The sequence below is a fragment of the Antedon bifida genome, chromosome 8 (genome assembly GCF_963402885.1).
Source record: "Antedon bifida chromosome 8, ecAntBifi1.1, whole genome shotgun sequence".
In the NCBI taxonomy this organism is placed as follows: Eukaryota; Metazoa; Echinodermata; class Crinoidea; order Comatulida; family Antedonidae; genus Antedon; species Antedon bifida.
The window spans coordinates 3,341,236-3,356,074 of record NC_136233.1 but is presented as its reverse complement, the minus strand read 5'-3'; the positions used below and the strand labels follow the sequence as shown (position 1 = coordinate 3,356,074).

The window sequence follows — 14,839 nt, the reverse complement described above, 5'->3', positions numbered from 1 at the left end:
ACGTTTGGAAAAAACCTTGTTCCAAAAATGAGAGCTCTTTAATATCTACAGTGGTCAGGTCTACAGTGGTCTACATATGATGTGTCCCAGAAAGTATGTCAGAATATAATAAGCAGAGTGTCCATAAGACCACTTTTTGACATTTTTGGTTTTCTGCAGTAGGATATCACATTTGTGTTATTAAATATTTAGGTTATTAATAACTTTAGAATTTTAAATATTGTTTTGAAAATTCACTGAACACATATTTGTTTGAAACAGTGGGTATGAATTTACGGTGTTTATTCAGCGTAACGACCTACGACCTAGGTCAAACTGAGTGATAACAGACTTTGTCCACTACTACTGTACCATGCTGGTAACTTGCTGATGACATCATCACTGGATGACATCATTATGCTATTTTTAGCATCAAGGGATTTGAGGTCCTTGAACTTATCATACCAACACCCTACTGGGAAATTTGATTTGCTTTATGTAATACCAAGAAATACAATGAATCTTTTGTATATTCTTCTTACAGCATCATTATAAATATTGTGAAATGAAAGGAAAATAAACGTCTGTTAATAATTATTACATAATTAACATTTAAACATGTTCTTTTATTCAATTATGGTAGTTGTTCGGGCGTTTATGCTAAGAGTGATGATTTTACGATGTCATTGATGAAGATTCAGCCAATGGAAGCCGGTAATGAGGATACCGATAGTATTAATAAACTCTTTGTTTGTACAGTAAACATTTTGATCATGATAAAAAAGATGATTATTATACGATGTTACATGATAAATTCTAACCTACTGAATACCAATGTTTAAAACACCTAAAAATAATAGAAGATTTTTATTATCAAGTTTAAGCTTAACACACTACAAAGGTTAACATATCAACAATATTTCACACTCCAATAATATTTTCACACTCTCAATTACCACAAATAAATCGTTTTAAATACAATAAAGTTCTATAGATAATAAACACTGAAAGTCAGGCATGGATTTACATGCATTGTCTTGTCCATTCAAGCAGCACACCTCCGAATGTAGAGCATTGTCCTAACCTATCGATCCATGCAACGTGATAAACAAAGACCTCGATGCGAACTTGCTCGTGGCTTAACAGCGCTAGCTCAAATCCACTGTCTACTCATTGTTGTTGTCATCAATCATGTGACAAGTATCATGACATCGAGACAGCTCTCGACTTCTCTGTCACAAGAATAAGAATAGCTTTTTTTTAAAATTTAATATGGTTTTCCTTTAGCTAAATAAAAAAAATTTTAGTTTGACGTCTAGAATTTGGATTTTTTCTATATTGCTGGTGGACTTTAATGCTATATTACCTATTGTGACCTACCCAACATGGAATGACTTTAAATGCGCAGTCATCATTTACACGACACAGAATATTAACTCAAGGGTGTCCAGTATTGAGACGGTTAACTGCAGTGGCGTAACAGCTATGGGCTCTCACTGGGTAAAAACAGGGACACCGGAACTCACAGCGGCCGCTGAGCAGCGCCTAAAACAGGCATTAAAATATGGTTGAAAAAGGCTAAAAATGTCTGAGGCCTCAAACAAGGGGCCTCAGTGTTTTACGCCACTGGCTAACTGTTCTTGCTGATCGCAATCATACATAATACAAATATCTTTCCAGTGTTTTTTTTTACCAGACGATTCTTAAAAAGGATATACTGTACATTATAAACAAGAATGTTGTTTTTCTTTACAAGAAATTTAATTCAGCTGAAAAATATCCCGAAGTACTAATAATATTAGCATTTTTTCATCAAGATTCCTGCCTTCAAAAAATCTATTCATTATTTTCAAATAACATTTCTTATCTTTTTAAACCACCTACTACAAATTGCTTCAAGTCTTTTGAATATATTTTTTTCTGTGAATATTATATTTCGAGTTGATGACATTTTGTTGATAGCGGCAATGAAGATGCTTGAAAGATGATACCATTCTCCTTTGAACAGATAGAAATATGAACTCCTATCTAAAATGATCTGTAGTTGTTCATTGATTGACGACCATAGGCAAATCATTGTTGTATTTTCTAAGGGCCTGTTTCTGCTGCAACTGCTCAAAATACGGTATAAAAATACGGTATAAAATACGGTATTTTTTATACCGTATTTTTTAGTACCCCGTTTCTGCTAACAATACTTCTTGGGTGGTCGTGTTAAATTTCATCCTTTTTACCCAAATTGCCATTCATTTATTTAGTCGATAATTAAATAAAGGAAGTTACGCCTCACTTTCAACAGGCTAGCCCTAGTGATCGTAATGGGGACAAGTAATTCGTTCCCTCCCCGAGTAATTGTCTTTTGCAATGTTGTACTGCTTTCGCAGGCTCTTCAGCTTTGAGTTTACTTGCTTTGGAGACAAGTCTATTCCGTACTCCTGCTTTATTTTTTTTAGAAATGTCTTTATAAATGTGGTTGTCCCTTTTATTACCTTTTAGTTGGCCGGACATTTAGCTTCCCCTCCCCCTCCGTCCCCACACCCTCCGTCCCCACACCCTCCTTCCCCACACAGATTTATATAGTAAATACTGTGACGTCTTCGCTCCACATTTTCGCCGAATATATCTATACACGTGTGTTAAACAGCTGACAGCGACAGAAAATAAAAACACGATGTTGACCTCATGTCGCAGGTTAAAAAAAATACGGTATTTTTTATTGGCAGCAGAAAAGGGTACAAAAAATACGGTATAAATTTGTAAATACCGTATTTTATCCACAAATTTTGTGAGGAAAATACGGTATACAAAATACGGTATTTTTTTTATGAGCGCAGTTTCTGCTGCCAAAAAAATACGGTATAAATACGGTATTCAAAAAATACCGTATAAAATACGGTATTTTCTTGGCAGCAGAAACAGGGCCTAAAAGAAATTTCTTTATATTCCAGAAAATTAAATATAAACAATTACATTTTCCAGATTAATGTTTTGTTAAATTTCTTTAATAAAGCCTTGCCTACACTATCAAACATTATGCGACAACAAAATGTGATGTGCCCATACTGTATACAGACACGATGATGTCATAATAAACTACCATATTTGGGCACTTCACACCTTATTTTTTCAAACTAGTTTGATAGTGTAGACAGAGCTTAAGAGTCTGTATATTATAATGTACATTTCTGGTCAAATGATGTTATGGTTTGGAATATTAATTGAATACAGGATTATGGAACATTCTGTTACTCCTTGGGAGGTTCATTAATTAGTGAAATATTCTTCATTAAAATAGTAGCTTATCCCACCGTAATCTACAAAAACGGCATAAATAACATCAAGGATTCTAGAGATGTCTTTTCTCAAAAAAGAACTTCCAACTGTGAAATGAACTCTATATAAACCTGCAAATGTTTTATTTAGTACTTGGGTTTGAATGAAGAAAACAGCTACACACACTTTGGTATATATAACTTATTTACCAGAAAATGGGAAGTTTGGTTATAGCCCATAGATGTATTATACTGTAGTTCACTATAGATATCATATCATCATCATATCAAGAAAATTTCTTCTGTTTTAGAGTTGGAACATGTACTAATGTACTAATTATGTAATAATTGAGTGACCCATTTATACTCTTAGGTGAAAAGAGACACGACACTTAAGTTCTGTCTACACTATCAAACAAGTTTGACAAAAAAGTCTGATGTGCCCAAATATGGTAGTGGTATGTCCAAATATGGTAGTGATATGACACATGTTGATATACAGTATGGGCACATCATATTTTGTCAAAGTTTGATAGTGTAGACAGAGCTTTAAGGAGAATGCAGAATGTACCATATTATACAGCAGAGGAGTACTACACATAACTCCAATTGAATGATACTTTTCTTGTGGTAATAAAAATGAGTATTAAGTATAATTGGCTGATATAAACATTCCTTTTGAAATGAAAAAAATCTGATTAAATCTAATTTTAATAGGCCTGCCCTTGTCCTGGTTCAAGCTAGCTATGCCATGGACACTAGCCAACCAAAGTGAGAAGTTCAAGACCACGCTAGGTGATTTACAAGGGCTTAGGAGACACAGTTTGGGTTGTACAATTTTAAGCCCACCTAATCGCTTGGCTTGCATATCTGGTGCTTCAATAGTATTACTGTATTTCATAAATAAAGAAGAAAATAATTTGATAAAAAAACCCAGTTGTGATTCACATTCTCAAATTACAGTTACAGTTTTCTGCATAGCTGTTTAATGATGAATTTTTATTTTGCATTTTATATAGAATTCAAAATGTGTTGCAATACTATTGAATTTGAAATTTCAATTGGAGAATGATACTAATTTGGCCAATTACAATAATATTCCCATCGATCATTTATTGCAAAAACCATATCACATTTAGCCTAAGTAGTATTTTAAAATGATTCGATATTTAAATTTATTTCATTAAACTGATGCAATTGTTTTCATATTTACATAATGGGGACGCTAGTTTGTGTACTTTAAATGTGTTGTTTTAAGGCTGGGATTAATACATATGTTTGAATATGTTTATGTGACGTCAATTGCAGCGTTAAAAGCTTTTTCTTCCAGGTAAAATCAATACCAACTAGATACTTGTTGATGTTATCGCACAATTAGGCATATCATTAGGTAATTATGCATTAAGTGTCTGTACAAACAAATTGAACTATGACTTAATAATTAAATGAATAGAACGAAATATGCAACGCAAATGTAATTGTGGTGTAGAATATGTACTACATATACTGCACACTCTAGTCGGGTCTACAAAAATGGCAAGATTATGGTATAATGTACAGTGAAAGAACCTTTCAAATACCACCCAGTAAGGCTCTGTCAACAGATATTCGCAACTCATTCTCAACTCACTCCCGAGGACGATCAAAGCATATTGATCGAAACGTTGAGAACTACTGTAATATACGTGGTGTACCGCAAATTTTCAATCAACATTTGATTTCGCCATGCAAACCTTCAAACAATATATTACAGCTATACTGTTGATTGTTCTTACAGTAAGCTCTGTCTACACTATCAAAGTGTAGTACTGTAGTTTGAGAAAAAAAGTATAATGTCCCTAAATATGGTGGTGATATGCTAAAATATGGTAGTGATATGACATCATCATGTCCATATATGGGCACATCACATTTTTTGTCACATAAAGTTTGATAGTGTAGAGAAGGCTTTATTAAAGAAATTTAACAAACATTAATCTGGAAAATGTAATTGCTTAAGTTTAATTTTCTGGAATATAAAGAAATAGTGCAGACAGAATATGATCATCAAGGGACAATAATAGTGTCTTCTTTACAGTATTAATCCATGACAATTGCTTTTTGAATTACATCTTTTACTGGTTTAATTTATGATGGTATTAGAATAAAATCAATAAAAGGTCAAAGATATAAAGGTTAAGGACCTGATATCATTCTTCTGTAACCTTCAGAATTACCTGGTAATGACCTACAGTATCAAACTAATGAAACAACTGATAGGTCAAAGTTCATTATTACTGTCTGCTTTGTCTAGCCTCTAACAGATAGTATTTATCAAAAGCCTGATCTAGGCGTTCATAATGAAACATATATTGTATTGTATAGAATTCAACTACAGTATAATGTTTCAGGGGTTTACTATACTGTACATCATTAGTTATCCGCATTTAGCGGATAACTCCTTGTAACTGTCCTGTTTCATCATCTTTTTTTTTTTTTTTTTTTTTTTTCTGTATTCTTCTTTCTTTCTGTCATTTTTGTGCAGAGCGTATCTCTAAAACGTGTTAACATAACATTTCATAACTTTGTCAACATGTGAGCGTTTACGTGAAGTTGTGCACCTGCTATTGTGAATGACGTCAGAGTTGCGCAACATGACTTACGCGCGTTTTTACGAATTTCGCGTATTTAACGTAGATCAAAAACCATATAACAATTTAAATTGAAACTTAACAAAAGTTTAAGTTATATCTTGCGGTAACTGACTGTAAAAAAAAAATGGCATGTTTCACACGAAGTTACGCGCGCACGCGCGTTTAAAATTTTATAATGCGAAAAATTAATTTCTAATCAACTTTCTGCGCGTTTCATGTCATTTTGAGCATGTAAAAAATTCCCACATGCGCGCATTTTTTTACGCGCGCGGTGCGCACGTAGCGTTGAAAACAATTTTTTTCACGTGATTTATGTCTTTCCAGCCTTTTCTAGTAATTTTACCAATTTTTGAACAATTTCGACTTAAAATTACGTCATACGGGCACGTTGAATTGGATAACTTACGTGTGTTTTTGATGAAAAAGTTACAAAAATCGTCAAAATTTGTCAAAATTATGCCTTTTTTAAAACAGTCGTAGTTCCTAAACTAAACGGTTAAAGTTATTTATATTGCATATTCTGGAAGGTGATGAGTTTTAGATATCGGATCATGCATTAATATGGCTAACCGGACATTGTGACGTCATCGTATGGCCACCCAAATATAAAATATAGGATTTTGTATCTTTCGTCACAGCGCATCACATTTAATAGAGCGCATCTCCACTTGCCCGTTTTCCATTTTCACCCCGATTTTTATTTTTTCTAGGTCAATGAACTATCTATCGCATGGGTTAAAAATAATTTAATTTTTATGACGTCATCATGTCTAAAAATGTAAATAACATGGGTCACTTATTTTCATCTTTATAGTAAATTTCAATCTGTTATAGCTCATCAGAATAAAAAGTAATAATCATTATTAAAATGTTTTCTGGAAACTATTGGATTGTAGATACAAATTCATGTGAACATTTTGCCAATCAGATGTTGTGACGTCATCATATGGCCAGTTGAATATAAAAAGTCGTATTTTCATATTTTACGTCATAGTTCATTACATTTAAAAGAGCGCGCATTAATATTTCACCTATTCAAATTTCTTCTACACGCTAATATGTTGTTGCTGAGATAATTTCCTTCCAAAATTGCTACCTTCACGTTTCATTTTAAAACCATCAACATGTTAAAAATTGCAATAAATAGCGGGTCCCGTAATTTCCCCTATTCTACACTGTATGTGATATGTATACAGATTACACTGTGTATACTATATATGAATCAAAATAATAGAATTCAGCAATAACAACATATCATAGTCTTCAGTTCAGGTCATAATGCCATAATCTTTTTCCGTGTGCAATATTCCAACGTATGGCGTGCATGTGGCGTTTGTCGTGCGGATAACTAACTCGTCAAAGTGACGAGTTTCATGTCTAGTTTTTTTCTTATTTCTTTCTCCCCCATTTTTGTGTCTCACGTATCTCAAAAACTTGTAAACATAACATTTCATAACTTTGTCAACATATGGGCATTTACGTGAAGTTGTGCACCTCCTATTTTTGAATGACGTCAGAGTTGCGCAACGTGACTTACGTGCGTTTTTATGATTTTTTATGATTGATCATAGACTAAAAACAAAGCATAACTTTGTTTTGACACTTTGTGAAAATTTAAGTCATATCAGGGGCAAACTTTCTACGGATTAAAAATGGCATGTTTCACAAGAAGTTACGCGCGCACGCGCATTTAAAATTTCAAAATGCGCAAAATTAATTTCTAATCAACTTTTTATGCGTTTCTTGTCATTTTGAGCATGTCAAAAATTCCCACGGGCGCGCAATTTATTACGCACGCGGTGCGCACGTAGCGTTAAAAACATATTTTTTTCTCTTGAATTATATTTTTCAAGCCTTTTCTAGTAATTTTGAAAACAATTTAGACCTTTTCCAGTTTAAATAACGCCATACGAACACGTTGAATTAGACAATTTGTGCGCGTTTTTTATGAAAAAGCTTAAAAAATCGTCAAAATTATGTCTTTTTTTAAACAGTCATAGTTTCTAAAGTAAACCGTGAACCGTTTATTTTTATTACAAAATCTAGAAGTTGATGAGTTGTAGATATCGGATCATGCATCGATAAGGCTAAAAAAACATTGTGACGTCATCGTATTGCCACACGAATGTAAAATATAGGATTTTTGTCTCTTTCGTTATTGCTCATCACATTCAATGGAGCGCATCACGCTTATCTGTATTCCTTTTTCTCCTACATTTATATATTGTGTAGGTCAATCAACTTTCTTTATCATGAGATAAAAATATTTTAATTTTTATGACGTCATCATGCCTAAAAATGTTAATTACGTGGTTAATTAATTTCATCTTTACAGTAAATTTTAATATGTAATGGCTCGTAAAAATAAAACGTGATAATCACGATTAAAACGTTTTCTGGAAGCTATTGGATTGTAGATACGAATTCATGTAAACATTTTGCCAATCGGATGTTGTGACGTCATCATATGGCCAGTTGAATAAAAAAAGTCGTATTTTCATATTTTGCGTAATAGTTCATCACATTTAAAAGGGTGCGCATCTATATTTTAAGTATTCAAATTTCTTCTACACGTTAATATGTTGTTTCTGAGATAATTTTCTTCTGAAATTGCTATCTAAGTGTTTCATTTTGATACCGTCGCCATGTTAAAAATTGGAATAAATGGCGGGTCCCGTAATTTCACCTATTCTACACTGTATGTAATATGTATACAGATTATACTGTTTGCATGTATATACTATATGACACAAAATTGACAGAATTCAGCACTAACAGCATATATTTTTCAGTTCTTGTCATAATGCCATAATCTTTATCTGTGTGCAATATTCCAACGTATGACGTGCCGTTTGTCGTGGTGCGGATAACTAACTCGTCAAAGTGACGAGTTTCATGTCTAGTATGTATTTGGTTGTGACGTTACAAAAATGCTATTGTTGAAAGTCGAAAAGACTACAGTAAAAAATCCTATTTTATGCAGGTTTTCATTTAATCTTGTGAAGATTAAAAGCCAACTGTTACAATACACTGAACACAGATTTGGGGGATGGAGAAAAATCAGGGCCAAATTACATTTTTTGGGCACTGCGTCCGCACACATACAGTGTATATGAAATCAATGTACACTACTGTACAGTACACCCAAGTTTCATGATCTTTTACCTGCCCTGGACCATCTAGGTTCAGTGTGGACGTACAGCTAGCGTAAAGCATGTTAACAACCAAGCTACAGCTCCACAAGTTTAGAATAAATACTTTCTTTACAAGTTTTTCAGCTCTGAAACAACATGCTTTTTAGGTTGAATAAAAAACTAAATACTGTATATCAAGAGTATTAATTTCAATAGAATAAATACTAAGTAACATATTTGAATCAATTGATCATAATTTGTGTCATCTTTCATTAGAGATTGATGACATCATGTCTCAGATTCTCAAAGATATCTCTTTAACGGCCATTTACATTTATAGATTAAGAAACACATATTGATTTAAGAAGCGATATACAAAAAGGGGAAAAGATTTGTACAGAAAAATGGAATTTTAGCCTGAAAATGTATTTACATAGAAAAAAGATCAACAAAGAAAAGATGCCGGTGGTACGTTGGAACTTTCCCACACGGTGAGGATGTGGTTGCGGACTAGTCCATTATGGTCCAAGAGTATCCTACTGTAAGAACTTTAACATTTCGTATCTAAGCCCTGTCTCTGGAGAGCACAGGCTATTGTCAGTTTATCCAGGTACGCTACTGTAGGCACGAAATATACTAAAAATTTAAATTCGTCAGAATTCTTAAGAATGCTTTATTTACAGAACACTTCTACGAGATGGAAAAGTTTCACCGATTTATTTTCTTCTTATAAACAAATAAAGATGAAAAAACGTATTGTACTGTTATTTGGCCAAATCAAATTGTTATCTAAGCCGATTTAAACCTAAATTATTTTCTAGTTTTCAAGTTCACGGTAACCATGGAGAAATAAGTAACTAATTGTCTTTCTTTCAGACTATGTTCATTTGGCGGTAGACCATAGATGACAGAATTGCCAACTAATAACAGATTATGGGAGATTTGTTAAAATCAAGGTCCTCGTTAGTTAATCTAGCATGCTTTGAATATCAAGGTAACAAAAGAACAACAAAAACAAATTGCTTTGATACACACCATAGTGTGTATGTTTATAGTTTGCGATGTTGTTGACATTTTGGTGCAGGCCCTACAGTAAACACTAAAATATGTGGTGGTTCACCTGCAATGGTTGTTCAGGTCCGAGAGTAGACTTAGGTCTTGGCTAGCAACATAAGGGCACAGTACATTGAAAATGTTGGCAGTCCATTAATATTAAGTGCAAAACACAGTATTGCCTACACAAATATCATGGTGTTAATTGTTCCATATGTTTTATTTGTTATTTTTGTACAGTGACGCAAATATCTTAGAAAAAAACACATTATAAAGTCTCCAGGGTGTATCAATAATATATCAACAAGAATCACAACAATATAGTTAGTTAAGTGGTCAACCCAAGCATAACAAATAGTGTAACCATTTATTTTGTATTTGTAGACAGTACAGTATAATAGATGAGAGCTATAAGGCTGTAGCCAGAATTTTAAGGTTCGTTTTTCCAAAAAAAAAGGCAAAAATCGTCATGAGCAAGTCTAGAATACTTGTCACACTAATTAAACTCTCAAAAATAATTAATTAAAATACGCAAAAAATTGTGTATATTAATTGACAAATGTCATGATTACTTTAATGGAGTTCACCGCACGGTAAACAGCAGTGAAAAATGAACATAAAACACAAAACCATAATTGTATAAATGTATTACAAACGTACTAAATATACCCATGATGGCTGCTAGCCAACTACTACACAGTTTATTTTGATGCCGTCTCATTTAAATGATACATTCGCAATAAATCTGTTAAGTTTACATAATCAACAAGGACCTTTACGTTGTGTTTTTGTTATCATCTTTGCCACAACCTGACAGATTTGAAAAATTGCTTTTTAAATTAAAACACTTTCACTACGATAAAAAAATATTGTTTTAGAATTATGATTATCGGCTGCGATATAAATGAAATGTCTTCACGTACCGAGCGTAAATGATGAATCGGCCATATGGAATTACAAACAGGAATTTATACTGAATATGAATGGAAATGCCAGAGAAATTAAAATAGAGAATTTTCGAATACAAATTAAAAGTTATAGAAATGTAAAAAACATGCTTTTTTTTATCATCTGCAATTCATTTTCTAAATAGAATCAGAATTTTTTTTCAATATTAAAATTGCAATAATTCATTACACATAACTTCATACAACTTTACTCAGTGTATTAGTCTGACACACATAAAATGAACTGGTGGTTATTTTTCCTATGATAAGGAATGTACAGTACAATAATATTTTGTTTTTAATAATTTAAGTTATAAATCTATATTTTCTAAACATTCTAGCCTCAGATTTTATCAATTTGCATGGTGCCACAGAATGAGTGTACTGACATGTTTCACTTTCAAAATTCAAGGGCACCTCAAACAGGGGTGGATCCAGTCCAGGATTTTGCAAAGAGGGAGGTACTAAAACTGTAACATTACAGCAAGGCACTTTAACAACAGGATGCTGAGCTCAAAGGGTTTATATGTGGCTGCGACATGAACAGTTCCAAGTCCTTTACCAGACACTGCGCGCCTCGGAGAATTTGTTCATGTACAGTACTACTGTTAGTATTTGTCGCAGCCAGACATAAAGATCAAATTACTTTTACGAGTTCCTATCTTGGCAAACAAGCTCAGTCTCCTCTTGTTAGATTGCCCTGATTACATATGTTAATAATAATTAGTCAAAAATAAATAGTTAATATATTCACTATTGAACATACAGTAGCTTACTGTATCTGTCAATTCATATAGCCTACTGTATAGGGGAATTAATTAGATATCTTAATCTATTAAAAGACTATAATTGGTGTAGAAATTGTTCTTTTGATTAGAGGAAGAATTGCAAGTACACTTACTGTTTGATTGCTATCATCATTAATTTTAGTCACCAAGAAATTCATAAGGAACCTGTAGAATGACGCAAGATGACCCGAGGGTGGACGCAGGAGGTGGACGAATGCTACTCCAAAGTCCGAGTACACGATCGTAGATACACGCCTCCGGAACTGGTGAACTAATCGTTCTTTCTCCTCCCGATCCCCCGAACACCAGAACGTTTCGGTTCCACGCGCAATAAAGGAAGCACTTCCTCTCCGGTAATTTTCCAAAATGACACGCACTTTGTTCCGTCCACGTGTTTCTTTCCGGGTTTAGACACAACTCTTTCGTGGTTAGGTCAGTCACGTAAATTTTACCTTTGTATGCTTCAACAACAGGAAAATCCCAAAAATTGTCTCTATCAAGTGGAATAGACGGTAATTGGAACCATGTATCCGTCTCTGTGTCGTAGCGCTCAACGGACGGAACGGGTCGACGATTTTCGTCTCTTCCCCCAATTGCATAAATATAACGGTCATCTAAAACGGCCATATGCATGCCGTATCGGCCTTTGGTCATTGGTGTCACGCTCTTCCATTCCTCCATTTCGGGATCGTAGCATTCAACAGTCTGTAGCACCCTGTCCCATTTTATCCCACCCATTGCATATAAACGTCCATTACACGCCACCAACGATAAATATTCTCGCGGTGTTTGTAGACTCTTAACATTATACCAGCAGTTTGTGTTTGTGTCGTAACAATGCACTCTATTGGATATAAGACCACTGCTCGTCCCGCCGGCTATGTACATTTTCCCGTCAAGAACGGCACTTGCATGGAAACGCAACTCATTAATTGGCAAGTCCGGCAGATGCGTCCACCTGTTTTCATGTAAAATATACACGTAGCAGTATGCAGATGGACCTAAATCAGATACTCCGCCAGTAATCACAACAACGTCCGTCAATTTTCCTTTGCGTGGTTTCAGTACGGGACTGTCCTTACAATAACTCCGTCGAGTCGTATCAGTTTGTCGTTTTGCGTCAGCGACCAAGTCTCTACAATCTTGGCTCGCTAGAACTAATTCTTCTTTTTCCACGACTTTGATAAGAAATGAACGGTTAAGCTGAGCAAGACGGACATGTTTTAATAGCGGTGCAAAATATTGCTTTCTTGACCCGGTATCATGTTTAACCCATTTTATAATCGTGTTATAAATCGTTTCCTCCATCTTGACTCTTACTTTTTCATCGGATACTAATTCTAAGACTTGCTCAAATGGCAGCCGAACTAAATCATCAACAGACTCGGTTACGACTAACCGAAAGTTGTTTCTAATGAATTTGCTAGCTTTCACGTGTAACTGTTCAAAACCGTATAAATACGACAGTGATTTTACAACTAAACAGTTTGAAGAATTCAAATGACGGTCCAAAAAATGTAGACAATGCTCTTTGAGTTTTGTCATCAAAAAGTGGTCAGCACCTTGTAATATACTATGGACGTTATCCGAGTTCAAAGATATGCTACCTGTGTACATATAGTTCAAAATATCATTCATTGCTTCTGCCGTTGTACCTTCTATAACGGCGGCCCTACGTCGGTCCTCCTCCCAACCACTATTGCACATTGTGTCGAAGTAGGGGCTACAGGCAGCCAGAACATTTCTGTGCGCCTTGAATTCTTGCCCCTCAACTTGAAGCACCATATCACAGAATTTATCATCGTTTCTAAATCGGTATAATTGTTCTAGAATTTTAGCAGCTTGGTCCTTTTCTCTAAACTCCATCGGTTTATTTGAGTCGCTGTGGCGACTAAGCGCCATATTCACAACCATTCACAACACTATCACAATAACAATAAACAGCTGATATACGAACAAGTTGCTTATATCGGAAGTTACTTGAGTACGCGCTAATCACTTCGTACTCATGGGAGTAAACTTAAACTTCGACAGGGCGAGTTGAGTCATCCAGCTTCCAGTATTATATAGAGGGCGACATAGTACATTTTACATAAAAAAATATATAGTATACAAACTGACTCAACGTTTCGATCGTTTATTTGATCATCATCAGGAAAAAAAATATAATATTTAAAAAAGAAATTATTTAAGTAACCCATGTTACACTTTGGTGCTTTTTATTTCGTATAGTTGTCAGTAAATTCTACTCATTTTTTCTTATACTGCTGCAGCTCGACTTGTATCCGGCACTTCAAGATTTGCTCATATTACACCAATATTATATAACTTCACTGGCTTTCAATTACTAAACAACGAATTGTTTTTTAACCAATGTTAATTACATATTTAAAATCTCTTCACGACAAATCCCCATCATATATCCCCATCCAATTTAATTATACGTAGATCTTCAGTTTGCATCTCTTAGGTCGACCACTAATCCATCTGCACTTTTGTTCCACCCAGCCGCCTTACTATGGTGATCGAGCTTTTGCAGTTGCAGCTCCTAAACTGTACAATCTTCCTAATCCTATTAAAAATGCATCCTCTATCATAGTTTTCAAAACACTCTTAAAAACCCATCTTTTTTCTTTGTAATTCCTTTCTGTTTTTTCTCTCAGCGCTTTTTAGACAATCTTTTGATTGTATAAGCGCTTTATAAATCGAACAACATATTACAATATGGTTCCATCAGGGAGTTGGTTCCAGAATAGGCAAATGTCGATATTTTTTGTCCTTAAATTGTATTTTAAAGTTATATTAAAGGTCTCTTAATTCGTAATATAATATTTATTTGATATCTCAGAATCTTGTCAGAAGCAAGCAATAGGCATCCCTTGAACAGTTAGGCTACTTGTCTTGCTCCAACCTTTAAAAAAACCTATAATTTATAAACAAAAAATTAGTAAATTAGTTAAAATGACACTAAGAAGAGCAATATACAAATATACGAACTAGATATCCAGTAGGCCTACGACGCCTGAAAAAGAA

General features: G+C 34.2%; 1 protein-coding gene across 1 annotated transcript in view; it reads right to left on the bottom strand.

The window, feature by feature from the left end:
• Positions 1-13,746, bottom strand: part of LOC144850822 (kelch-like protein 11) — a 30,416-nt gene extending 16,670 nt beyond the window's left edge. The window contains exon 1 of the mRNA XM_078708287.1: positions 11,920-13,746. Within this exon, the coding sequence (XP_078564413.1) occupies positions 11,945-13,720 (1,776 nt within the window). The 5' untranslated portion in view covers positions 13,721-13,746 and the 3' untranslated portion in view covers positions 11,920-11,944. The remainder of the gene's footprint in view (positions 1-11,919) is intronic.
• Between the last annotated feature and the right edge of the window lie 1,093 nt (positions 13,747-14,839).